General features: G+C 34.9%; 5 protein-coding genes across 5 annotated transcripts; 3 read left to right on the forward strand and 2 right to left on the reverse strand.

Moving 5' to 3' along the window:
- The first annotated feature begins 454 nt into the window (after positions 1-454).
- Positions 455-5,012, forward strand: LOC104728450 (CLP protease regulatory subunit CLPX1, mitochondrial). Its single transcript, XM_010447426.3, has 15 exons — positions 455-1,398; positions 1,910-1,971; positions 2,240-2,340; positions 2,483-2,562; positions 2,664-2,714; positions 2,807-2,881; positions 2,987-3,064; positions 3,210-3,266; positions 3,558-3,628; positions 3,727-3,826; positions 3,900-4,004; positions 4,084-4,146; positions 4,233-4,355; positions 4,464-4,631; positions 4,724-5,012. The coding sequence occupies exons 1-15, from the start codon at positions 859-861 to the stop codon at positions 4,793-4,795; spliced, it is 1,746 nt and encodes a 581-aa protein (XP_010445728.2). The 5' UTR covers positions 455-858; the 3' UTR covers positions 4,796-5,012.
- A 365-nt stretch (positions 5,013-5,377) lies between these two features.
- LOC104728483 (E3 ubiquitin-protein ligase SINAT5) lies at positions 5,378-7,021 on the forward strand. The gene is given in 4 exon segments (XM_010447456.3): positions 5,378-5,795; positions 5,997-6,383; positions 6,471-6,729; positions 6,732-7,021. Coding segments are annotated over 4 exon segments (1,131 nt in total). The 5' UTR covers positions 5,378-5,600.
- Positions 7,022-7,110: 89 nt separating this feature from the next.
- On the reverse strand, positions 7,111-9,283 carry LOC104728462 (putative pectinesterase/pectinesterase inhibitor 61). Its single transcript, XM_010447439.3, has 2 exons — positions 8,030-9,283; positions 7,111-7,943 (listed from the first exon to the last, which is right to left on the reverse strand). Exons 1-2 carry the CDS (start codon positions 9,099-9,101, stop codon positions 7,246-7,248), a joined length of 1,770 nt encoding a protein of 589 aa, XP_010445741.1. The 5' UTR covers positions 9,102-9,283; the 3' UTR covers positions 7,111-7,245.
- A 4,105-nt stretch (positions 9,284-13,388) lies between these two features.
- Positions 13,389-15,656, forward strand: LOC104728473 (O-acyltransferase (WSD1-like) family protein). The gene is made up of 7 exons (XM_019235905.2): positions 13,389-13,651; positions 13,739-14,305; positions 14,396-14,462; positions 14,575-14,687; positions 14,763-14,978; positions 15,069-15,194; positions 15,316-15,656. Exons 1-7 carry the CDS (start codon positions 13,454-13,456, stop codon positions 15,451-15,453), a joined length of 1,425 nt encoding a protein of 474 aa, XP_019091450.2. The 5' UTR covers positions 13,389-13,453; the 3' UTR covers positions 15,454-15,656.
- Positions 15,657-18,081: 2,425 nt separating this feature from the next.
- Positions 18,082-20,676, reverse strand: LOC104728498 (wax ester synthase/diacylglycerol acyltransferase 11). Its single transcript, XM_010447466.3, has 7 exons — positions 20,351-20,676; positions 19,422-20,012; positions 19,266-19,332; positions 19,079-19,173; positions 18,771-18,980; positions 18,521-18,658; positions 18,082-18,435 (listed from the first exon to the last, which is right to left on the reverse strand). The coding sequence occupies exons 1-7, from the start codon at positions 20,555-20,557 to the stop codon at positions 18,268-18,270; spliced, it is 1,476 nt and encodes a 491-aa protein (XP_010445768.2). The 5' UTR covers positions 20,558-20,676; the 3' UTR covers positions 18,082-18,267.
- Positions 20,677-24,330: the final 3,654 nt, after the last annotated feature.

Raw genomic sequence — 24,330 nt, forward strand, 5'->3', positions numbered from 1 at the left:
GCAATTATAACCGAATGGATGTAAGACGCGTAGATCATTTGTATCCTCACAAACAATGGAGTTAACAGCCTCCAGAGAAGAATCAAAGCTATGAAATCCTAAAATTAAAGAGAAAGCATAGTTCAACAACTCATCCACAAGACGGTTCATCTCCCTATACACATACAAAATATAGAATATCCGTCTTTCGAAAGAAAATTATGACACAAACGTATCAGGAAAGACAGCGGATGGGAATCAGTATTACCGAAATACTTTTTTAAAAAGAAGTTATTATATGAATTTATATATAATGTAACGTTTTATTATTTAAAGTTTATTGTAAGTTTTTTTTGTAGTGTATTATAGTTTTATGATCTTAATTAATTATAATTATTTGTAAGAAACAAAATGTATGAACAAGAATTAACTCTGCGCCTTGTTTATTTATTTATTTATTTTTGTTGTTGTTGTTACCCGGCGGTTGAAAAATCAATAGAACTGGTGGTAACGGAGAATAAGACGACGACGTATTAAAAACAATGGGCCGTCCAAAAGCTCTCGTCAAACTCAAACCAGAAGAAGCAGATGATTTGATTAGATATTCTCTTCCATTTTCATTTTTGCCCCTTTTCGAATTTTGCGTTTTCGTCGGCTCTTCTTCTTCATCCTTTCCGTGTGCTTCACTCCCACAGATTGCGTCATCAATTGAAACCCTTTTCCAACAAAGTTTCACTTTTTTATTTCATTTCGTTTTCTTACAAAACCCATCGATCGGATTACTATGTCAATCAATTGCTAAGAAAGCTTCGGTTTTTATTTCTGACTTCGTCTTCACACAATCCGTTTGATTTTCCCGGTGTAACCAAACCCCTCACCATGGCCGCGGCTTTAAGGTCGAACACGTCTAGAGAAACCGCTTCTCTCACTCTTTCTCAGTTTAGGTACTTCATCTTCAACCGTATCCACACCGCTCGAACCGCCACGACTCGCTCTAGACCCGATGATTCATCCAACAACAGATTCCAAAATAAAATCTCCTCCCCGCTTGGAACGAGTTTGTTTGGTAATTCGAGTAAAGGCTATGCTACTAATTGTGCCCAGAAGATGAACGCTGTTGCTTCTTCTTCTTCTTATTCTGTTGTTACTCTGAGTTCACAAGGAGACCCACCGGATCTGTGGCAGCCTCCTGGTGATGGAGTTTCCGTTAGGGTTAATGGGTCTAGTGTTAATCTTGGTCGTGGTGGCGGTGGCGGTGGAGGTGGAGGTAATCCCGGTGGTGGTCCTGGTGACGGGACAGGGTCTAATTCGAAAGAAGATTCTTGGGGTGGATCCAATCTTGGGTCTGAGTTTCCTACACCAAAGGAGATTTGTAAAGGTTTGAACAAGTTCGTGATTGGTCAGGAAAGAGCCAAAAAGGTGAAGTGTCTATACAAGAAAAAAAGTGATGTGATAACACTTTCATGATATTAGTATCAATGCTAACTTTACTAACATCTGAGTTGCTAAAGCTTTAGGGTTCTATATTGGTTTCTTCGTAGATAATCATGTGGGGCTAAACATTTTTTTGTGATGCTTTAGGCTTTGAATGGTACTAACCGCACTCTCACAGCCACAACTCCTTTTTGGAGCTTTGTTACAAGATGGATTGTAATTACAAAGTTACTTTCGTTATTACAGAAAAATATCAAAACTGAGTGTTAGTTATCTGATGCTGGATTTTTAGGTTCTAGGTTTGGTTCCAGTGTCTCCAATGTTTAATTCCTTGTTTCATTTTTGTGCATCGAGCTGTCCTCAATATTATTTTCCATACTTCTGCTCACAGTTGAATGCCAACTTTAAGCTCTGATTCTTGAGTTTGTATGCTTTTATTTACCTTGGAAATATTTTTTAGTTCTTTACGCATTCTTTTGTTATCTCGTTGATGCAGGTGCTTGCAGTGGCAGTTTACAATCACTACAAGAGGATATATCACGAATCAGCACAGAAACGGTTAGTTCACTCTCTTATGTTTACCTAAATGAAATGTTTCTATATGTTAATAAATATATTTGAAAAATATTCTGTCTTCTATATATAGTGCCGTTTAGTTTCCTCAGCATCTGAAAGTAAACAAAAAATACCTAGTGATTTAGTTAATCATGCTAGTATGCATTTCCTTTACATGGGAATATCGCAGTTTCGTGTACTTGTATCTGTTTGTTTCTTTGTGATTTCACGTATCCTGTAAGAGTGATGTTGAAACTTGTTGGGAAGCTAGATCCACTGGAGAAACAGAGAGCACTGCAGCGAAACCAGCAGATGATGATATGGTAGAACTAGAGAAGAGTAACATTCTCTTGATGGGACCAACTGGGTCAGGTAAAGTCTGACCCCCAATCTGCAAAATGCGCAAGCCTGATATGCTACTATAATACAATCATTATTTCAATCTAGCATGGTTCTGAAACTTCAATTTCAGCCTTCTCACATAATCTGTTTTGGTGTTTTTCTTCAAACACAGGGAAGACACTACTTGCGAAAACCTTGGCACGGTTTGTGAATGTTCCTTTTGTCATTGCGGATGCGACGACACTAACTCAGGCAATTCTCGTCTTTCTTCTAGTCTTTTTGGCCCATGTCCTTTTCATGATGACCAATCTCTGACATTCATTTTTTTGTTCGGAAATGAAATGATTTGTCAGGCTGGTTATGTGGGAGAGGACGTCGAGTCTATATTATACAAACTTCTCACAGTAAGTTTCCACAACTTAAACATTATTATTTGTATACCAGTATAATCGATCTTCTTATATAGTTAATGTGTGGATTTTATATCTCTGTCCAGGTTGCAGATTATAATGTTGCAGCTGCACAACAGGGGATTGTTTACATTGATGAAGTTGACAAGATCACAAAGAAGGTTAGGGAACAAAACACCTTTTTCCTTGGAAAACGTGAATGTTATTTTCTGTGCTTCTTAGATAAATTTTGTTCTTTGAACCTTTTTGAACCTTTTGGTTACCAGGCAGAAAGCCTTAACATCAGCAGAGATGTATCAGGAGAAGGTGTTCAACAAGCATTGCTAAAAATGCTGGAAGGAACAGTAAGTTTACTGTTTGAGTATGCTGCAATAGTCTTTAATATACCAAAGGAAGACATGTATTATTTGATTTGAGAGCTCCACTAAGTAAAGTCGCGATACTTTTGTGTTTGATGCCCTATTTCCAACTCCCTCTTTCTGGATATAGATTGTAAATGTACCTGAGAAGGGCGCTAGGAAGCACCCTAGAGGTGACAATATCCAGGTTTGTCGTGCTCTACTTTACTCTGTATATTTTGGTTTGCACCTTACAAAAACAACAAAAGCTATTCACATGTATTTACTCATGTATTTTGGTCAATATTGTTATTATACTATAATGTCAATGATTATGTAGACAGAAGAGCTTTCCAATTTAGTATTCTTAGCATGATGATTGGAGTGTTGGTTTTAAAATGTTAATCGACATGGTATCTTGTTTTCATGTTAAACAGTTGATTAGGTGTCTCCCCTGTAACAGCTGTTTCTTACTCACATTTTTGTTGACTATATGCAGATAGACACTAAGGACATACTTTTCATATGTGGTGGTGCCTTTGTAGACATCGAAAAGACGATCTCAGAGAGGTCTGACTGATGAACAGATTCCAAAAATCTTCATTCTTGTATATTCTTATCCTCTAACTGAATAGCCTTAACAAGTGAACTGAGTGTTCTTGTTCCAGGCGCCACGATTCTTCAATAGGGTTTGGTGCTCCTGTGCGTGCTAACATGAGGGCTGGTGGTGTTACAAACGCTGCTGTTGCATCAAACCTAATGGAAACTGTATGTTTTTCCCATATCTCACTTACCAAATGTTGATTTATATCGAAATTTACAATGTGATATTCGGTGGCAGGTGGAAAGCAGTGACCTGATTGCTTATGGTTTGATACCTGAATTTGTTGGAAGATTTCCAGTTCTCGTCAGTTTGTCTGCTTTGACTGAGAACCAACTTATGGAGGTAAAATGATAGACATGAGATTTGATGTGAGTCTCTATCTCTTCTTCATAAAATATGCAATAATATCATTGGTTTGCAGGTGTTGACAGAACCCAAGAACGCTCTTGGAAAGCAATACAAAAAGATGTACCAGATGAATAGTGTAACTATTTTTTTGCTCTTATTTATCTCTCTATCTCTCTTTCTGCTTCAAATCTTAAGACAAGTCTCCATCTCTTTTGGCTTCAGGTAAAGCTGCATTTCACGGAAAGCGCACTGCGGCTAATAGCTAGAAAAGCAATAACAAAAAACACTGGAGCTCGTGGCTTAAGAGCTCTTCTAGAAAGCATCCTCATGGACTCTATGTACGAGGTATAAATATATACACCCTACCCCTTGTGATTTTCAAACCAATGCTGCTAGAATCCGAGTTCAGATTCTTGTTATTTATGATGCAAAATGTCTTTTGTTTTTTCTCAGATTCCGGATGAGAGTACAGGTAGCGACATGATAGAGGCAGTTGTGGTGGATGAAGAAGCAGTTGAAGGAGAAGGACGTAGAGGCTCTGGAGCAAAGATTCTCCGTGGTAAAGTAGCATTGGGTCGGTACCTCTCTGAAACCACCAATTCCAAGGATTCTTCTCCTCAGGTAAACCGAGAGAAAGCAACCACGGTTTTGTTTAACCGAATAACAATTGTTTCGTTGGTTTGATAACCGGATGATCTGAATTATTATTGCAGACGACAAAGGTAGGATCAGATGGAGAAAATGAGGTGGAGGCAGAGATTCCATCAGTTGTAGCAAGTATGTAATGTAACGTTCGATGATCACGATCACTACCATCCATGCATCATCATCATTCAGAAACATCTGGTGAAAATGTATCTCTCTGTATGCTTTTAACTTTATCGTTCTCTGTACATATAAAATGAAGGAAAGAAACCAAAGTTGGGATAATTAAAAAAAAAGAACACAACGAAGGATGCACAATTTGCATAATTGATAAATGATGATGTAACTTTTGTGCAACACCCATCTTTTCATTGATGCACTATCTTTAATTCTTAATTATTTTTTATTATTAAATCTTAATTAATTTAAATTGTTTATGAAGAAAATCTAAGATTGTTGACAAATGCCTAAAATTCAAAACTACCTTTAAATTCAACAAGAAAACGTTTTTTTTTTCTTTTTTTTTAAACAAATAAAAACTACAATTTAGGTAAAATAAAATCAAACACCCATGTGCCAGATTCTTAATAACCGTCGGATTAAAATCCGGAAAAGAAAGCTTTTAATCTGGACGGCTATATTTAATTCCTCAAAAAAACTTTTCCTCAACCAAAGCCAACGAAGAAAAGCACCTCTTGGCTCTTTGGGCGCAATCCGCAAACCATTTGAGAGAGACAGAGAGAAAAGGGTTTTGATTTTCCTGGAAAATCCCAGTTTCCCTTTTCTCTTTCTCTCTTGTTCGATTTCGTTCCTTTCTCTTTTGATCGGTTTGAAAAGAAAAAAAAAAGAACCGATTTTTATTTTCCAGGAACAAAAAAAAAAAGATCCCCAATTTCTTGTTTTTGAATTTTGAATTTTGAGACTTTTTTTCTTGTTTTCGAAATCATGGTGTTAATGGAGACAGATACTATCGAATGCGCGATCGATAACGATGAGATTCATCTCAACAACAACAACAACAAATTCTCATCAACCAAGTCTCAGGGAGGAGCCACCGTTGTAATCTCTCCGGCGACTAGCGTTCACGAGCTCCTTGAATGCCCTGTCTGCACTAATTCTATGTAACCTCCTATTCATCAGGTCCGTATCTCATCATTTGAGGTTTTTAAGATAGATCTCGTTGATTTGTGTTGCCTCTTACCGTTATAAAGTTACGATCTTTATGATCCCCAATTCCTAAATTTGGGATTCCTTTTACTTCCAATCGCAATGAAGATTTTGGTGTGTTGTTACGATTTAAGGTTTTTGAGGTTTATGGATGTTTCTTTTTTTTTTTTGTAGTGTCATAATGGACATACGTTATGTTCGACCTGTAAAACAAGGGTGAACAATCGGTGTCCGACGTGTAGACAAGAGCTTGGTGATATTAGATGTTTGGCTCTTGAGAAAGTAGCTGAGTCGCTTGAGCTACCTTGCAAGTTTTACAATCTTGGTTGCCCTGAGATATTCCCTTATTACAGCAAACTTAAGCATGAGTCTCTCTGTAACTTCAGACCTTTTAGTTGTCCCTATGCTGGCTCGGATTGTCCTGTTGTTGGGGATAACACTTTCCTTGTAGCTCATTTAAGGGATGATCATAAAGTCGATATGCATACTGGATGTACGTTTAATCACCGTTATGTCAAATCCAATCCACGAGAAGTTGAGAACGCTACTTGGATGCTTACGGTAAGCAATTGTTTTGTGATTATGGACTTGTGGAGATGTTCAAATATTGTCTTGTGATTCTGAGGGTTGTTTTTGTTTGTTTTGTAGGTTTTTCATTGTTTCGGACAATACTTTTGTCTTCATTTTGAAGCGTTTCAGCTCGGTATGGCTCCAGTGTACATGGCGTTTCTGAGATTCATGGGTGATGAAGAAGACGCACGAAACTATACATACAGTTTAGAAGTTGGAGGCAGTGGGAGAAAACTCACATGGGAAGGAACACCAAGAAGCATCAGAGATAGTCACAGGAAAGTCAGAGACAGTCACGACGGTCTTATCATCCAAAGAAACATGGCACTCTTCTTCTCCGGTGGAGAAAGGAAAGAGCTGAAACTTAGAGTCACCGGAAGAATCTGGAAAGAGCAACAGGGTCCCGATTCTGGTGTTTGCATACCAAACTTGTCTCTGTAGCTGAATCACACAACCAGCCAACTCTCTATACCTATTTTCAGTTGTTCGATCTCTTTGATCTGTCTCACTTTGGTTTAGTTTTGGTTTGGTGTGTTTTTTTGATTCAGACAGCTTCTTGTTGTCCAAAACTGTATTTAGAGAAGAAAATGAGTTGTTCCATTTGCCAGAAATGTGCAGACAGATCGTAAAACTTGCCATGTTTCTTTAGTGATCCAAATCTACAGACAACATATATAAGCACATTGTAAGATTTGAGCAAAGAATCCAAAACAGAACATACTCAAATCATAATCTTTATTTCATTGAAGAAGATGTCCTATAAGTACATTTAAAATGGTTTGTGGACTATATTACAAATCTTGAGTTCGTATATAAAATCTTTCGTATACATTACATACAAGGCTGAGACAGTCTATTGTGACAATCCAGAGAAAAAAGCCACGCCGGTTGATGGCAACCAAGACGAACCAGAAATAAACTGCGCCACCGTAAACTTGCTAGCCTCGACAGCTGAGGTAATAACATGATAACCCGGCCACTTGACTCGTTGACCCATTCCTGAACCTGGCCCTTTGTTCATATACTCACCATAGTACAACGTGTCCAACGCAAAAGGACCATTCCACTCCAACCATCCTCGCGGGTCAATATGGTCACCCATATCAGACATCATGTACACAACTCTAGAATACAACTTCCACGGACGGCCTAGATACGTTGGAAAGCTACCCTTAGAGGCTTCAAGATCCGGCGTTGCTAGTAGCTTACAAGCGTGAATCGAAATCCCCGTGTTCTGGTTCGGATCTTTCCGGTTCTGAGCCGTGATCGTAATCTTCTGCTGAGGCATAGGTTTACGCGCATAGATGTTACAACTCTGTAAGATCACAGCTGCGTTCCCGAATATAAAATCAACCGTTCCATAAATTTCGCATTCCCGATAAAACTGTCGGTTAGAATGTACATAAAGCGCATCTTGGTATCCGATAATGTTGCAACGATAAACCACCGCGTGGTCTCCACCAACACGAAGTGCCACGGCCTGATGCTTAGCCGGTCCGGCGTAATTCTCAAACGTCATGTCCCTCACTATAAATCCAGCTCCAGTCGCAGCTACAACAACAAAACCAATAACTCAATAATCATAACAGAGAACAAGAACAAAAAAAACAAAAGTTATAAAAGTTTAACTTTGTTACCAAAAGTGGCAGTGTGAAAAGTAGTTAAATCATCGGCGATACTTTTACCACCGGTTATGACAGTTTTACCCTTGCCGTCTCCGATGAACATCAAGTTAGTCTTCTTCCTCCCAACTTTCAAATTTTCTTCTTCGTACCTTCCTGCTTTAACGTAGATGACGAATCTACGGCCACTATGCTCCGGAGCTTTCTTGATCGCTTCCGTGATCGTCTTGAACGTTCCGGTACCGTCTTTAGACACAGTGATATCAGCTTGAATCGCTGACGTCGGAGTACCAAGAAGCTCTCTGTCTTCTCTCTTCAACCAATTAGGTAATTGTAATTCCTCTGTTTCTTCCGTCCCAAGTAACCTCCTATTATTCACCACCGGGACTCCAGACAAATCTTTAACTTTTCCGGCGAATATCGCCAAACAGTTACTCACCATCTCCGACAAATCTTTAACAGCTCCGATCACTTGATCCTTCACTCCTCCTCCTTGTCCTCCAGTTTCATCGAACCCGTCGGTGCAAGTGTCGTGGTTGGTCATAGCTGAGCTAAGCAACGTCATCACGTCGGAATGAGACTCATCTCCGGAGACGACGACGACTGAGGAAAGAGCACGCGAGAGCGCGTCCACCGAGTCGTCTAGTAGCTCGAGGCAAGAATCGTAAGCTGACCGTACACGTGGTGGCATCTGAGTGTATGTGATCGTAGAAGAAGAGTAAAGAGCTTTGCTGAATCTTTGAAGCGTTGCGTTGAATGAGATGTGAATGAGTTCGTTCTCGTCGGCGGTTAAAGATCCCGGGAAATCAAGAAGTGTGTCGATGCATAGGTTCGGGTATAAGGATTTGCTACAGGTTCGGGAGATTGCTTGGGTCGGTTTTCGAGTTAGTTTCGGCTCGGTTTTATTCGAGTCTACGGCTCGGATACCGGCAAAGATCCCGAAGCAGATCACTCCAACGACTAAAACCGCTAAAGTGAAGAGAATCAGCTTCGTTTTAGTTTTCTTATGTTGCTCCGGGAGTGACGTGGCTTGGTTTTTCTGGTTCGGGTCTGATGGTCCGGACCGACCGAGCCTATCGTAACCCATTGTGGTGTTTTTTTTGGGGTGTTTAGAATGAAGGTTTAAGAGTTTGTTAAGGAGAGAACAAAGATGAGGTGGAAGGCTCTATAAATTATTATATAGATGTGAGCTATTTATTTAACAATTATAAAGTTATGCGTTATATTGGTCGTTGTCAAAAAAAAATAAAAAAAAATCTATGGGTCTATTAATATTGTTGGTAATATATATTATGCCTGATAGCTGTAATAATATTCTATTGATAAATTAATTCAAATTGTAGTATTGATCACAATCACAAAGGAACAAAAATTGTCGATGGCTCTATCAATAAGTATATATTGATGTGTAGGTAGGTGTATGTAGGAGTATTATATATTTGAGTATAAATGCATCTCTTACTACTTGCATCATGTAAATAAGATTTGGAAATACGATCAATTAATTGGTGCTTTGGAAAAATATTAGTAGTATATTATATCAACACTAATTGGTGCTTTTTCAAATAGTAAATAAGATTTTGTTTCAAAAGAGTTTCCTGCTTACCTAACGGTGTCGGTGATCATTTTCTTAATCTCGTTTTGTTTAATTATATATTTTGTTAAGTACCAAAAAAGCTTTTGGGTCGAAATCTATAATCTACTCTCCATTCGACCATTACTATTTATCGATAGCAAGAGACTGGTGGTTCAGTTCTAGCATTGCGCTCTTTTCAAATGTGATAGACCACGGATGGTTCTTTTCATATAACTTGTATACCAAAACAAGATGAGTCTTTGACACAATAGTTTCCCGCAAATTAATTACCTTCTACGGATTAAACACCAAGTTCAGAATCCAAGTGGCGTAACATGCATGCATTTTAAATAGTGTTTAAAACATGCATGAATTCAATTCACGGTTGCATGCGGCTCGATCATATCGGATAGATACGGGCTGATCAGAATCAAAACATTGCTAAATACTTACAAACGTATACATACAAATTACAATGAGTATTAGGAAGAGTCAAAAAGCACGCGCTCATATGGTCTAACAAACGTTGATGGGACAAATCTACATCGTCCACCAACTGGCAACTGGAGCCCCATTGAATTAAAACGGAGTAGTTATTGAGATAGACTTCTATACCAATATTACACACACAAAACAAAATGTACATAGTCCACTAACATATACGTATATATATATGTATATATATGCAAAAAGGTGAAGATACTGTAATGATTTTTTCCGGTTATTTTGTTCATTTCCGGTTCAATGCTCTGGTTAAGGAATGAAATTAGTATGTTATCCACTAGTACATCGAAAACCTTGAAAATTCTTCTTAATCATCTTCCAGGTTGCGATGAAAAAGATTGTTTGTTGCTGACTGCTCAGAAGCAGTTCTCCCATCATATTGTATGTATCTAATTACATTTGTTCTTTTTCATGTTATGGATATACACATTAGATTCCTATTGAATCTTGCTTCCATGGTTTATATATTAGTTATTAATATTATTGAAGATAATTTGGCAGACAAACACTAAAGATACCTTTTTTAGAATGGTATGTTTGATGTTTAAGTCAATGTTTTGCCAAAAAAAAAAAGGTCTCTCAAGTCACGCGGTGAAGTAGATGTTGATACGATAAGAATGATGTATACGATGGAGTAGCTAATTTAGCTATAGCCTAATGATAACAAAATTAAAGGTTGGGTACGAAGTCAATGTCAATAAGGGAGTGAGCTGTCCTCTACCATAAGTCTTCTGTCCCTTATAACCTCTTTTTTCTTTTTCTTATCTTAGCATTTTGTGCTTTGTCTCCTTCACAAAAAGTTTTATTTCATGAGACCACTCTCACGTTTTGATTAATGAATGAATGATTCTTGTTGTTCCCAATTACTTTTAACAAAAAGGTCTTATGTGGTTCATTGACGCATTTGTTTATTACACATTATATCTAATTATTATATAAATCTTTGGAAATTCGTACGTAAGATATTTCCATGTTAGTTGCATATAAAAAGAACCTCGAAAATCATCACACCGTCGATAAATGATGAATTTACTGTTTAACCTTTAACATTAGTAATTTACTGTTTAACCTTTGCATATAAAGAATTTGTTACGTTGAACATTAAACATTGCTAAGAATGATTTACGTTAGAAACAAAATCATTTCTTTTGTAAACTTTGTACATGAACACATGTCCGTCAGTCCATGTGTCACTTAATACATAGACGTGCATGTTTTGATATCCATTATTGGCAGTACAGTATATAGATAAAACTGAATATTGCTTTTTAGACATTATAATGGGTTTACCAATCAGGGTATCATTTGTAGACTTTTCTCATGTATCATAAGAGTATAAGACTCACGAAAACCATACACACATCTCACATTACCCCATACTCGTAATTTCATAAAATCAATTTAACATTAATATATTGATAACGAATTATAAAAGTATATGAAACACTATCTTAATTATCATTCAAAGATTTAGTGACTAACATGACATCATTTAATTACACTTATAATGCTAATACAGTTGATGAATTTGACAGGAGCATTCATAAGATTGGTTGTTGGTAATGCGTTAACCTTCCACTGAATAATTTAGATTCAACCATTGGATATTAAGAGCAGAGGTTAAAAGTCAAAAGATGTATTGATTAGAGATAACTAACTAGACCAAAGAACGTTACGTTACAATTATTATTATTAGTTTGATTTTACGTTAGAAATCATAGTGCTTTATCTATATCTTCATCTCTAATTAACCCATACCGACAACTTCTTTCTATGGATTAATCATTTTCAACAAATAAAATGGCAATTCTATTAGTGGCTTCTGAGTTTATGGATCAAGATTAGGTTTGAGCTTGTGACAAAAAAAAAAAAAAAAAGAAAGATTAGGTTTTAGCTCTGGGCTTTGGGCTTACTAAATACTTCATTCGGGCATGTCTTATTGTTTGGAAGAGTTAGCTATTAAATTTTGATATGTAGAACTCTAGAATAATAAACATAAGATTATACTTTCGGATGTTGTTAATTTTATGCTATTGAAATTGAATTTGTAATATAGAGAAAACATTATTAACAATAAATTATAAATATAATAGACAAATTCACTTATACACATGGCATACATAAATTTAAATTTATGAATAATAATATCAGTTGTTGTATTTTAATAGTCAATCAAACTATCAAAATATAAAAGATGGATATTTAAAAATTGAAAACTTAAAATTTTTTTAGCTATTTTTATGACATGTTACAAAATATTTTATATCATTATAGTTTAAAAATACAATATAACAATTGTTTTATAGATATGAGTTTTAGAAGAAACATACATTATTATATCAATATATATATGTATATTTATATAATTATTAATTTATGATATTATTGGGACCATATTTTACATGAAGATTTTAAAAAATTATTATTTTATTATCTTATCGAATTTTGTTAATTTTTTATACTAGCCCGACTTGGGACTAGCAAAATTTATTAATTTATAGAGTATTAATTTATAGAGGTTTTACTGTATGTCTTCTTCTTCGATGAAATCTGAGAAAATCTGAAAGTTATCGTCTTCTCCTAGATAAGTGTTTCAATTCAGCATCGTCTTCTCTGAGCCTCGACGAAGGTGAGTATAAGTGTATTAATTCAAATTGGATTTGTGGATTTGTGTTTGTGAATCGTTTTAATTTGTTGTTGTTGTTGTTGTTGTTATTGTTTCATAAGCTTCTCTGCTTTTTTTTTTTGGGATCCTAGTAGTGTTTGATCATGTTGTAGCTCAATGTCATTCACTTTGGTTCATAATGATTTTTACATCTATATTTTGTCTTTACTCATCAGTATTTTGTCTTTAATTACTTCAGGTTCATAATGATTTTTACAGTAAAAGTAAAATAATATTGAGTTTATATGAGCTTTATATAGGTTTAAATGGGTTTATGGGTTTACCCATATTTAAATGGGCAAAACTAAATGGGGGATTAAACTTAAATGGGTTTATATGGGTTTAATCTCAAATGGACTGGGTTTTATATGAGCTGGGTTTAAATGGGATGGGTATGCCCATATGGGAAAAGTCGCTCGTAAAATATCGTAGACAAGTCGCTCGTAAAATATACATAAATCTTGAAGCAATTAATGTCACGTGGGAAAACCTGTTAAAAGGCATTAACAGATAAAATACTGTCAGAAATGATTTACTCTACCTATTACGTACGCTAATGTAACCATTAGATGCAAATAATAGTATATAATTTTATTAATAACTAACGTTTAGTTATTTTCACATTTAAGTTTAAGATATGAACCAAACTAGCTAGAAGAGAACAAGGGAGACGAAATTGAGAGGTGAAAGAAAAATGAAAGATGTGAATATGACGAAGGAAGAAGAAGAGGAGGAGGAGCCTCTAAGCCCGATGGCTCGTGTATTCCTATCGCCGGGGATAGACAATTGCATTATCACGATGATCGGATTCAAAGCCAAGATTAATCCTCACATCATTCTAGATGACTTGAAGCATAACGTTTCCAAGCATCCTCGTTTCTGTAGTAAACTGGTAATAACCACACACACATATATACACAACTTATATATAGGATTTAACATTTGTTTTTTTTTTGTAAACTATATATGGATTGTGTAGTCAGATGATGGTGCTAGATGGATGAAGACTAGAGTCAATGTAGAAGACCATGTGTTTTCACCAGACATAGACCTACAAGAGATCAAAGACGATGGAGATGGCTTCGTCGATGACTATGTCTCGCGGTTAACGCTGAGCCCTCTCGATAAATCGAGACCGTTGTGGGATATTCACATCCTCAATGTCAAAACATCTGATGCAGAAGCGGTCGGGGTAATGAGATGTCATCATTCTTTGGCAGATGGAATGTCCTTGATGTCTCTCTTGGTGGCCTGTACCCGAAAAACATCAGATCCTGAGGCATTTCCTACCATTCCTGCTATAAAACGGCGAGAAAAAATTGGAAACAAAGGATGGTTTATAAGATCCATAATCGCTATATACTCTGCGGTGAGATTGATTTGGAATACCATTGTAGATCTTTTACTGCTTTTGGCAACTACATTGTTTTTGAAGGATACGGAGACGCCCCTTAACGAAGGTGCTGGTGTCGGTAATACAAGAAGATTTTATCACCGAACCGTCTCATTGGATGATATTAAACTTATAAAAAAGACTATGAACATGGTGAGTTACTATTTTGAATTCGGTTGTAATAATTTTGCATACTCCCTATATATATATATTTTTTTTTTTGGGTTTTGTGTGTGTGGCTAGACTGTCAATGATGTTTTACTTGGAGTTACACAAGCCGCTCTCTCACGCTATCTGAACCAGCGATATGGTAAATATTGATATGGGAAGTCAATATCAAATATATATATATATACATATACAATGCGTTGGAACTAATTTTCTAATGTTTTGCATTTGTATACTATTTCTTGAATATCAAGGCAACAAAGATGGTGAGGATGGAACAACGACATCGGATCAAAACAATCTTCCAGATGGAATGCGAATTCGAGCAGGTGTTGCGGTTAATCTAAGGCAGGATATCGGAATCCAGGTGAGATATCTACACCTAAAATTTAGCATTAACTGAAGAGAATTTAACCATGACTTGAATAACAATTGCATGAAGCCTGTTGCGGATATGTTGGCCAAGGGTTCGAAGTGTAGATGGGGTAACTACGTCACCTTAGCTTTTGTTCCGTTCTCCATCAGTTTAGAAACCGATCCATTGGTTCCTCTATTAAAAGCTAAATCAATAATGGATCGAATGAAGCACTCTTTTTGCGCGGTTGTGCATTATTCAATCATCAACGTCATCCTTAATATTTTCGGACCTGATGCTAAGGTATATATTGTGATAAATAACTCAAAGGTTTGTTTGTGCTTCAATGTGGGGACGACATTATTTCCTCATATGACACTCATGGCATTGTAGGTAGTCAAACGTACATTTTCGAACACAACAACAATCTTATCAAACATCGTTGGCCCTGTTGAAGAAGTTAGTTTACACGGCAATCATATCACTTACATCGCTCTAAGTTCCTATGGACACTCGCAAGTACGTGTTTCTTCACAATAATTGAATTGATAAGTTTTCAAATTAGTATTCGTGGAGAGAGCTCTTTTCTATTTTTCTTCTTCTAATTATATAATATCCATACATGTAATGTGTTTGGTAGGCATTGGGGATACATTTCATAAGTTATGCTGAGAAGATGGTAATTTCGATAGCTGTTGATCCTTCAGTCATACCAGATCCTCACAATATTTGTGATAAAATGGAGGAATCTTTGAAAGCTATGAAAGACGCTCTATAGTGTTATGATCAAATTGTTGGAGTACATAACTGAAGCTACTAATCTTGATCTGTTAAAATTTGGTATATGCATGGGTGATTGTGTAATTAAGAGGGGGTATTGAAGTTAGTATTTTAGAAGACTTTGGAGTATTCCTAAAATCACTTGTTATTCAATTGATGATTTTTAAAAATCTTTTAAAATCCTATGTTATTCAACTTGGATTTATATAAAATCATTTAAAATAATTTAAAATCCCTTGTTATTCAATCAATGAATTATAAAACTTAATTGAAATCTACTGTTATTCAAAATATCACAACTTTTTAAAAAACTACTACTTTGAATGATTTTAGTAGATTTTGAATTGTTTTTTAGTTAAAAATACTCTCCCCCAAAATCATACCCTTTGAGGTAGAATTTTACAGGATTTCATAAAAAGAAAAAAACTGCACTTCCTGGGAAATCAAAATTGAAACGGAAACGATCTCACCTGGTCATGTCTTCTAGCTCTTCCCCACTCCTCCGCTCCAATCCCACCACCGGCGAATTTGATTGCTTCCTCTCTCGTTTCAGATTTGTTTTGCATTTGGCAGTCTCAATGGGAGATATATACAAATGACTGAAGATCATAAAGTAATTAGCTTGTCCGAGAGAAAACAATTCCAGTATGCAGGACTATCATTGAGAGATGGAGAGAATCTGATCTTTTGTACTAGCTTAATGAATTAAACACGCTGGTGATTCCATCTTCATTGTAACAAAATCACCAAGTCTGATTTGATAATTTGTTTCAGGTATAAACCTTGCAAAGATGCTTGTAGACAAATTTCCAAAGCAGCCGTTTAATTGCAGAGCCATATATAAGCCTGCATGTGCATATCGATCAATCTAGTAAAATGTATTTGCTCAATTGACTAGGTAAACACATAAACGTAATAAGTTTGTCCCTTGTTCTCATTTTTTTTTGCTTATTCTAATAACTGAAAGAAAAAAAAAATCTGTAGTGATGGTTTTAACATTAAACCAAAAAAAAATTCTGTTGTGATGGGTTATGGTATATGGTAAGTCCAAAGAAAGCTGTGCAGCTTGTACTTCAGGTAAACAATTTTTTTTGAATCATCAATACATTTGTTAGTAGTATGTCTTAGAACCTTGATCTAATGTAGTGTTTATGTATAACACAAATGGAACAGATGAAAGAGAAAGAGGGACAAAGAATGTTGCAGAGAAGATAGCAAAATGGTCTGCTGAATGAAGCTAGAGCAATGCGTACAAAGGACAACACCTCCATCATTTACTTATATTTCGATACTTCCACCTTGGTTTCTCTCTAACCTTTGCTTCTTAGGCTCTTATAGACTTCATCTTCTTCCAATAGATAAAACTCTCTATTTTGTCATCTTCTCCTTCTTATGCTTTTTTCTTTTCTTTTCTTTTCTTCATCTTCTTCTCAGTAACTCCTTTTTTTTTTTTGCTGTTGTGTGGTTGCTACTCTCTGTTTTTGGTTACACTCCTCTGCTTTTTACTTTGCAAGTCACAACAAATCTTATCCACATTAAATTCTTGTCACCTCAAATACAATACACAATACTGCACAACAAGCAACACACACAGAGTCGGCCCAAAGGCCAAGCCCATGAAGCATGAGCTTGTGGCCTTATTTTCTGCTGTGTATTTTATATATAACTTTTGGCTTTATTTTCCAAAAAATGTGTTTAGTCTAGTGGCATTTGTCTTTGTTAGTGGGAATGAGTTCATGGGTTCGATTCTGACGAAATCAATCTCCTAAGCTTACTTCTCAATCAATATAATCCCTTGTTAATCAAGAAAAATAAAGACATGGAACATAAGATTGTTTTGGTAGGCTATGTTGTTCATGTGATGATCATGATGGGATGGTGGTGTTTCTTTGCTATTATCATCGCTACTGCTATTGTGATTGGACGGCATAGTACCGTAGAGAAATTGTCGTTGAAGTTGTTGTGATGATGATGATTGTGGTTGTTGTGTTTGTTGTCGCTGAACACGGACATGAATTGCTCGTCGTTAAACATGTCAAAGTGGTGGTTTCCGACGCTGGAGGCAGGTGGTGCAAGGTAAGTGATGAATACGCTGATTGAACAGTCTCATGAAAAATTGATGAGAAGTCGAGAGCATTTATCATGGTCATCTGAGTTCTAAAAGCAATTTTTTTTTTGTTATAAAGTATCCTAAAATCTCCCAAAATCTAATAATAAAATCTCTTCAAATCACAAAGTATTTTTAAAAAAATATTTAAAAACTCTAACAAATAACCAAAAATCTTCTAAAAGCTCAATGAATCTTGCAAAATCCTAAAATACTCAAATCCCACCAAATCCCTTAAAATACAAATTCAATACCCCCTCTAAGTATGAAATAATTTATTGTAAAACTTTATATTGTGTGTGCAAACCTATAAATATGGGGTATATGTTTATTTTAACAAAAGCTTTCATCTTTTCATTTTCTCTTCTTCCCACAAAGTTTATTTTAATTTCGTTCTTATTTGTTTCTGAGTACGTTCCCACAAACTTATTCAAAGATGAAATTCGCTTTCGGAAGTGAATTAGTATCTATTAAAATGTCTAGTGAAATCTAGCTACCAAGTAACTTCAAAATCTCATATTAACCTAACAAAGTCATCGATCTGCTTAAATAAACTTTTTGTCGTACAATTTTCATATCGATATGTCTGTCTAGTTGTTATAATAACATTTAAGGTAATTAATATAGAGTAATCATAGAGGGACCGTAGTACATAAAAAAAGAAATGGACGAATCCACAGTGTGACAAAAACAAAAGAGATTTAACTAGACCTCAATCTCATATAATCCTCTTTCTAAGACAGCGGATTTAATTATCTTAAGAGACTCCACCAAATCGTCACACATCTTGTGAGGGTCAGGAATGACCGTTGGATCCGCCGTTACTGATATTATGACCTTGTTCGCATAGCTCTGGAAATGTATAGTAAGAGCCTTCAAACACATACAAAGAACATGATTAAAAACAGAATAGTCAGAAGATTCTATATGATGAATTTTCTATATAAAATATACTTACATGTGGATGGCCAAAAACACAAGGAGCGATATAAGATAGTGGATGACCATGGAATGTAATTTCTTCCTTTGGACCGACCACATTTGAAAATGTCAACGTTGTGCTATGGATCACTTTCCTTACAAGAACTACACTTGCCTGTATTTTTTTTTTATGAATTTTTTTCTCCATTAGACAATATTTATGTGTATAAAAAATAAACAAAACCTATGCATGATTGACTCTGTATAAAATTAAATTTAGATGTCACCTTGAGCCCAAGAACTTTTAGTATCAATTTAAAGAATGCCATGGAGAATACAGCTTCGAGAGAGTGTTTCTTGCGGTCGATCGTGGCTTTAGCTCGGCGCACGTATTCTAGAGGATCAGTTTCTAGCCCAACAGAGAACGGGAGGAGAATGTACCCGAAGAGATTCCCCCATCTGCATTTCGATTTCTTGGCCATCATATCCGCTAGAGCCTATATGTAGCATCATTGAACAATAAATGAAACCACACAATCTGTTTACAAATTATTTGGTCTCAAAATATTCCTAGACTAAGTAAATATATGAAAACCTCAATTCCTGCGTTTGGTCTCAAGTTAATCATAATTGCTGAACGAAGTCGGATTCTCCTCATCGACTCTTTCAATTTCGGTGTTGCTTCTTGATCTATTTCAAAACATATGAATATAGTTTCGTTAGATGAGCGTGAGCTCTAAATTAAATATGTATAACACTGTGAAGTAAAAAACAACTTTTACCATATCTTCGGCTAAGATACCGTGAAAGTCCGGCTTCTGTTACTCCAAGAAGAACATCATTGACCGTCTAACAAAGATATATTAAAAATGTCAGTGATTTATACATGAAAAAATTAAAAGAATTCTATTAAAATTAGTAAAACAGAACAAATTTACCATTTTCAATGCGTTTTTCACAAGCTTAACATCGTCAAAGCTGATAATCCTGTGGACGAACCGCTTAGGGTTAAGTTCACTACCAGGTTTGGCCAAGAGAGGAGTCTCCGTATCCCTCACCAAAAATATTGTAAGAGCAAACATTAAGATATCAACAAAAGTGTTGAATAGCAATCTTATGATGAACCAGAGCCCTACAAACAACCACCAAATCTTGTTGAAAAACCCGCTGTTGCAGCTCGGTCCAAAGCGTTTCTTCTGAACCGCTACTGTAGGCAAAGCCTCGAGGTTTGATGTTTTGCGGGTGCAAGCCAGGAAAAGAGACATGAGAGACATACCATCACCCAAAGAATGATGGATCTTGAGAAGAGCAATGGATTCAGCGTTGGATGTTTTGAGGTGTATTAAGTGAATTTCCCATAATGGTTTAGACAAATCCATAGGGATGGTTGTTAACTTAGAAATATAGTCTTCAAGATACTGATCAGGATTTTCGATTTTGGGATCTATATCAGGCACAATCACATGATCTTCTACTTTAACTTTTGTCCGAACCCAACACGGTTTCCCTTTCTTCCCATTGTTCATCTCCTGAGTTCATCATCATGACAAGAAAAAAGATTCATATACATAACAAAAGGTAACAAAGAGGATTAATGTTTCACCTTTTTCAGTTGGATTAGTATGTTATAACTCTAATGATACAAGCACGATAAGAGAAAACGTTTTTACTATTGGAAAATTCTGAACTTAGTGGTGATATATTATCCAAAGGTTTGATCTAATATATTCTTCTTACCCCTTTCAGTTTTAATGTTGTGTGTGTGTGTGTGTGGACTTACAAAAATGAAAATATATATATATATATATATATATATATATATATATGTTTTTGATAAATATATTATGTATGTGTGTTTGGGACTTACTAAAATGCTGGAGAAGCGAGGGTGGTTTACAAGGGTGCGTTTAAGGCCGTCGATAATGGCAGGTGTGTTTCCTTTGACTCTACATCCCATTGTGACAATTATCGCACAGTTAAAATCCGGCGAATTGAACAGCCGTGAACATGGGCTGAGCGGCTCCTCCTCCACCACCGTCTCCATCACGGTGTTCTTCTTCTTCTCTCCACCCATTCTTTGACTTATTTGTGGCTCTTTCCAAGTTTTGTGGGGGTGTTTTTTTTCTTCACTCACAGTCACTTTATGCTCTATCCTCTCTTTCTTTCTCTATATATATATAATAAATATGTTACACGATTTTAGTTATGAACTCATGGTCCCTTTTGTTAACATACCTACTACATGTTCATGTCAGTATATTTTATGGGGCTTTTTAATGACATCATCAGATGGACATTATGCGTTATACATTGTTCTATCGTGCATAACCATTTTTTTTTTTTTTTTTTACTGAAGACAAATATTTTTAGAACCCAAAATCTAAAGTTATCTCAGAAGTTGCTACCATTATGCAAATACTGTAGTGGTCAAATCATCAGAATAGAAATCAACTCCTTCAGACACGAGAATTTAATTACTGAGACTACACTTCTTTCTTTTGTGTTGTGCTCCCTGACACTCTGTATTTATGTTAGTAATACATTTCAACTTTTGAAAGATAAATTAAGTAAGACTATAGTGCAATTTGATATCCATGAGAATGCATCAGTATATGTGCACTATTGTTATAAGCTATCTCCAGTGTGAAATTGTCAATTAATTTTACAATTATTCATGAGAGATCAATGGTTATCACTTGCCTTAATTCTATTTTTTATTTTCTTTGGTTAATGTCCTTACTTATATCACTCTTCACCAATCCCAGTCCCTTTATATCCATAGACGTAATAATCATTAATCACTTCAAATGTCACGAATACATTGGGTAGGTACTATCCAATTTATTTGGGCGGCCAACCATATCGACCAGAGATTTTATTTGTACTAATTCATTTAATGTTTACCTTTTAACGTAAACACAACATAAATTATCATTTTACTAAACGTAGAAGTTGTTCTGACCATCTTTTTGGCCATTCAATCAAATAATGAGCCTCTTCTATGTTACAAAAATACGAGAAGTGAAGTCGATGTCGATCAATTCACAAGTACAATTTTATTTCATGTATGCAGAAAGAGACAAAACCTTTTCTTCTTCTTCTTTTGTTGGTTATAAATCTTGATCTTTTTTTTTTTTAATAATTAAAACGGTTTATTCTGCAAATGTATACATTTAAGTTGAATTTTCAGACAGCTTCTTTCAATTAATAAATGACTGGTGTGTGCACTTTTATTACTCTCTCTGTGGGAACGGCAAACTTAACTTTTATCTTTCAATGAATATGTTGTTTGTAACAACCAACTACTACGGTTCGGGACTAGCCCATTTTATTGATTACCAATTGTAAAATTAATGTGCATGTGAAATAGTTGGAAATTTACAGCAGAAAAAAAAAACAACGGTTACCACCATTATTTTGACTGATTAGAAACGACTTTTAACCATCTTAAAAAGTCAAAAGTGATTTGATAATCGTTTACAAAAGGGATGGATACATTAAATGGTTACACATTCTTTTGTCTTTTCGTGCTTTTTTTATAGAACAGATATTTATTGTATTGTCTAAATCGTGAAATATCTACAACGCCACATAAAACGTTGTTTATCAATCGGAACCGTAACAACAACAAAAGAAAACAAAAAAAACAAATACAACTATCTGAACATGAATTTATCGTTCACAGAAAAATATTGAGATAATTAGGGTCAGTTTAGACCAAAACTTGAATATTTTGACTCCTTTCTTCCCTGATTAACTGTTGGCACCAGTTCTACATTTGGTCTATGTAGCGGAGTGGTAAAATAGTAATATGTTTATGAGAATTCATCCTTTGCTATAGAGTACTCTAGACCAATATGATGACCTTTTAGTTAAAATCTTTAAATAAAATTCAGAAGTACCACTTAGTTATATTTTATGATTTCTACACATGTAAATGTATTGTTATAAATATCAGAAATATGATGTTCTGTAACTAATTTTCTTATAATGTTAAAAAGTTTTGAATCTCGGGCGTATAAACTGAAAACTAGGGAAGGGAGCCAATGCGATGGAATGTAATATATTCACGGCTCAGTAGCTCACATAGAGTGGTACCCATTTATCTGATCTTTACGTGAAGAATCTTCGTTTAGTTGAAAATCTGATGCAATTATGGCTCTCCTCTCATTGCCATTCTCAACCTGCTTGGTCACCGGGAGATAGTACGAGAGAGATTGATTCGGTGGTTGCACCTATTCCTCATTCTTATACTGAGTAACATTTAACATCAACTTAGTTTGTATCTGTTCTAGGTGGTGGGCCTTTTTGCCCTCGCTTTTTGTTCTTTTGTTTTTTTTATAATTTACCTAAAAGTTCTAACGATACGATATGGCTTTGTTTCTTTTTAATATCAACTTCTCTCATGTTACAATTTACCGTACAAACCTATTTAACCAATAATACATGCTTAGCTTTTGCTTGAGGGGTGATATTGGATATAGAGACCGGTCTAGACGTCTAGTCCTATAGTGTCATACCGGTTTCATTACAATTGCTAATGGAAACTAACAAATCATACGTACATCGATTTTTTATCAGAGTGGGGAAATTACACTAATGAATAAGACAAAAGTGTAAATTACACTAATGATTTACTAAGCTCCAAATCATACTGCATCATATTGTTCACAAACTGTGTGTAGATTATACGGACATCGATTTTTTATCAGTGGGGAAATTACACTAATGAATAAGACAAAAGTGTAAATAAACTTTGTTGGGTCTTATTGGGCTATGCTGGTTTGATCGTTCTAAATATTTGGTCCAGGTCCCCAAAAGAGGAAGGATATGGAGCTTAGTAAATTACTAAATTTTGTAATTTTGTTTTATTGATTTACTTTTACTCTAATAAATTTTGTGATTTTTTTTTTTAAACTATGGTCAATAACATCAATTTAAAGACTTATCACCAGAACAAGATAAACATTTAACCGAAGGTTTGAAAGGTAACATATCTTATGTTAGATGTTAAGTGTAGTAAACATTATTAGATGTTGGAATAAATTATTCTTGAACAGTAATTGAGACGAATATTGTCCATTTTATTTCCTGCAATGTTGGATTTATGAATTATGATTTAATCGACGGCTGCATCATATCTTAAATCTCACAAAATATCAACAATCAAAGTAAAATTATTATCTTCAAAAAATCGTGTGCTTCTAACTCAATCGTTACTAAAAATTAAATATCAAACATTACAACACAATTTTTGAATCTTTAACTAGTAGTTGTCTCTAGAAAATATTACAATATTATGCAACATCAATTATACATTTCTTTCTTTTATCTCTTTTGATACTTTAAAAGAAAATATGTATGTTTAAATTTAAAAAAACGGATCATAAGATAAAAATAAAAGACTATTGAAAAATGATTTTTTTATTATATTAATGTGCTCATGTTCTTAAAATGCTGTACTGGGTATAGTATGTATTGGGTTTTAGTTTTCTACTCATTGAATTAAAACTGCACAAATATTGATTTATTAGTGGTTAATCAAATCCAATGTGCAATAATGTTTAGTTTTGGTTGGAATGAAATGATAATGACTTGCCAGCTTTTTATAACACAAATGATGATGTGTCATATTTTGTTTTTATTATACTATTTCAAAATTATAGTGTTTACATATATTTTTAAAAAATTAAGGCAATTTTGTATAATAAAAACAAAATTTCTCATGGATTTATATAGTTGTTATAGAATATTAGATTGTTTTCCAATAGTAAGTCATTCTATACTAAACTTTGCAAATAATATTTCTGAATAATATAATCCATTTGTTTGATATTTTATAAAATT

The sequence above is a fragment of the Camelina sativa genome, chromosome 2, assembly GCF_030686135.1.
Source record: "Camelina sativa cultivar CO46 ecotype springtype chromosome 2, ASM3068613v1".
NCBI classification, from domain to species: Eukaryota; Viridiplantae; Streptophyta; class Magnoliopsida; order Brassicales; family Brassicaceae; genus Camelina; species Camelina sativa.

Excerpts from the sequence above, each read along its gene's own strand:
- LOC104728450 (XM_010447426.3), top strand. The coding sequence starts at position 859 with ATGGCCGCGGCTTTAAGGTCGAACACGTCTAGAGAAACCGCTTCTCTC. Across the intron at positions 1,972-2,239 it reads CACGAATCAGCACAGAAACG|ATCCACTGGAGAAACAGAGA; the intron begins GTTAGTTCACTC and ends TTGGGAAGCTAG. Across the intron at positions 2,563-2,663 it reads ATGCGACGACACTAACTCAG|GCTGGTTATGTGGGAGAGGA; the intron begins GCAATTCTCGTC and ends ATGATTTGTCAG.
- LOC104728462 (XM_010447439.3), bottom strand. The coding sequence starts at position 9,101 with ATGGGTTACGATAGGCTCGGTCGGTCCGGACCATCAGACCCGAACCAG. Across the intron at positions 7,944-8,029 it reads TTTTCACACTGCCACTTTTG|CTGCGACTGGAGCTGGATTT; the intron begins GTAACAAAGTTA and ends TTGTTGTTGTAG.
- LOC104728473 (XM_019235905.2), top strand. The coding sequence starts at position 13,454 with ATGAAAGATGTGAATATGACGAAGGAAGAAGAAGAGGAGGAGGAGCCT. Across the intron at positions 13,652-13,738 it reads CTCGTTTCTGTAGTAAACTG|TCAGATGATGGTGCTAGATG; the intron begins GTAATAACCACA and ends TGGATTGTGTAG. Across the intron at positions 14,979-15,068 it reads TTTTCGGACCTGATGCTAAG|GTAGTCAAACGTACATTTTC; the intron begins GTATATATTGTG and ends ATGGCATTGTAG.
- LOC104728498 (XM_010447466.3), bottom strand. The coding sequence starts at position 20,557 with ATGGGTGGAGAGAAGAAGAAGAACACCGTGATGGAGACGGTGGTGGAG. Across the intron at positions 18,981-19,078 it reads GACCAAACGCAGGAATTGAG|GCTCTAGCGGATATGATGGC; the intron begins GTTTTCATATAT and ends TGCTACATATAG. Across the intron at positions 18,436-18,520 it reads GTGTTTTTGGCCATCCACAT|GCTCTTACTATACATTTCCA; the intron begins GTAAGTATATTT and ends ATGTGTTTGAAG.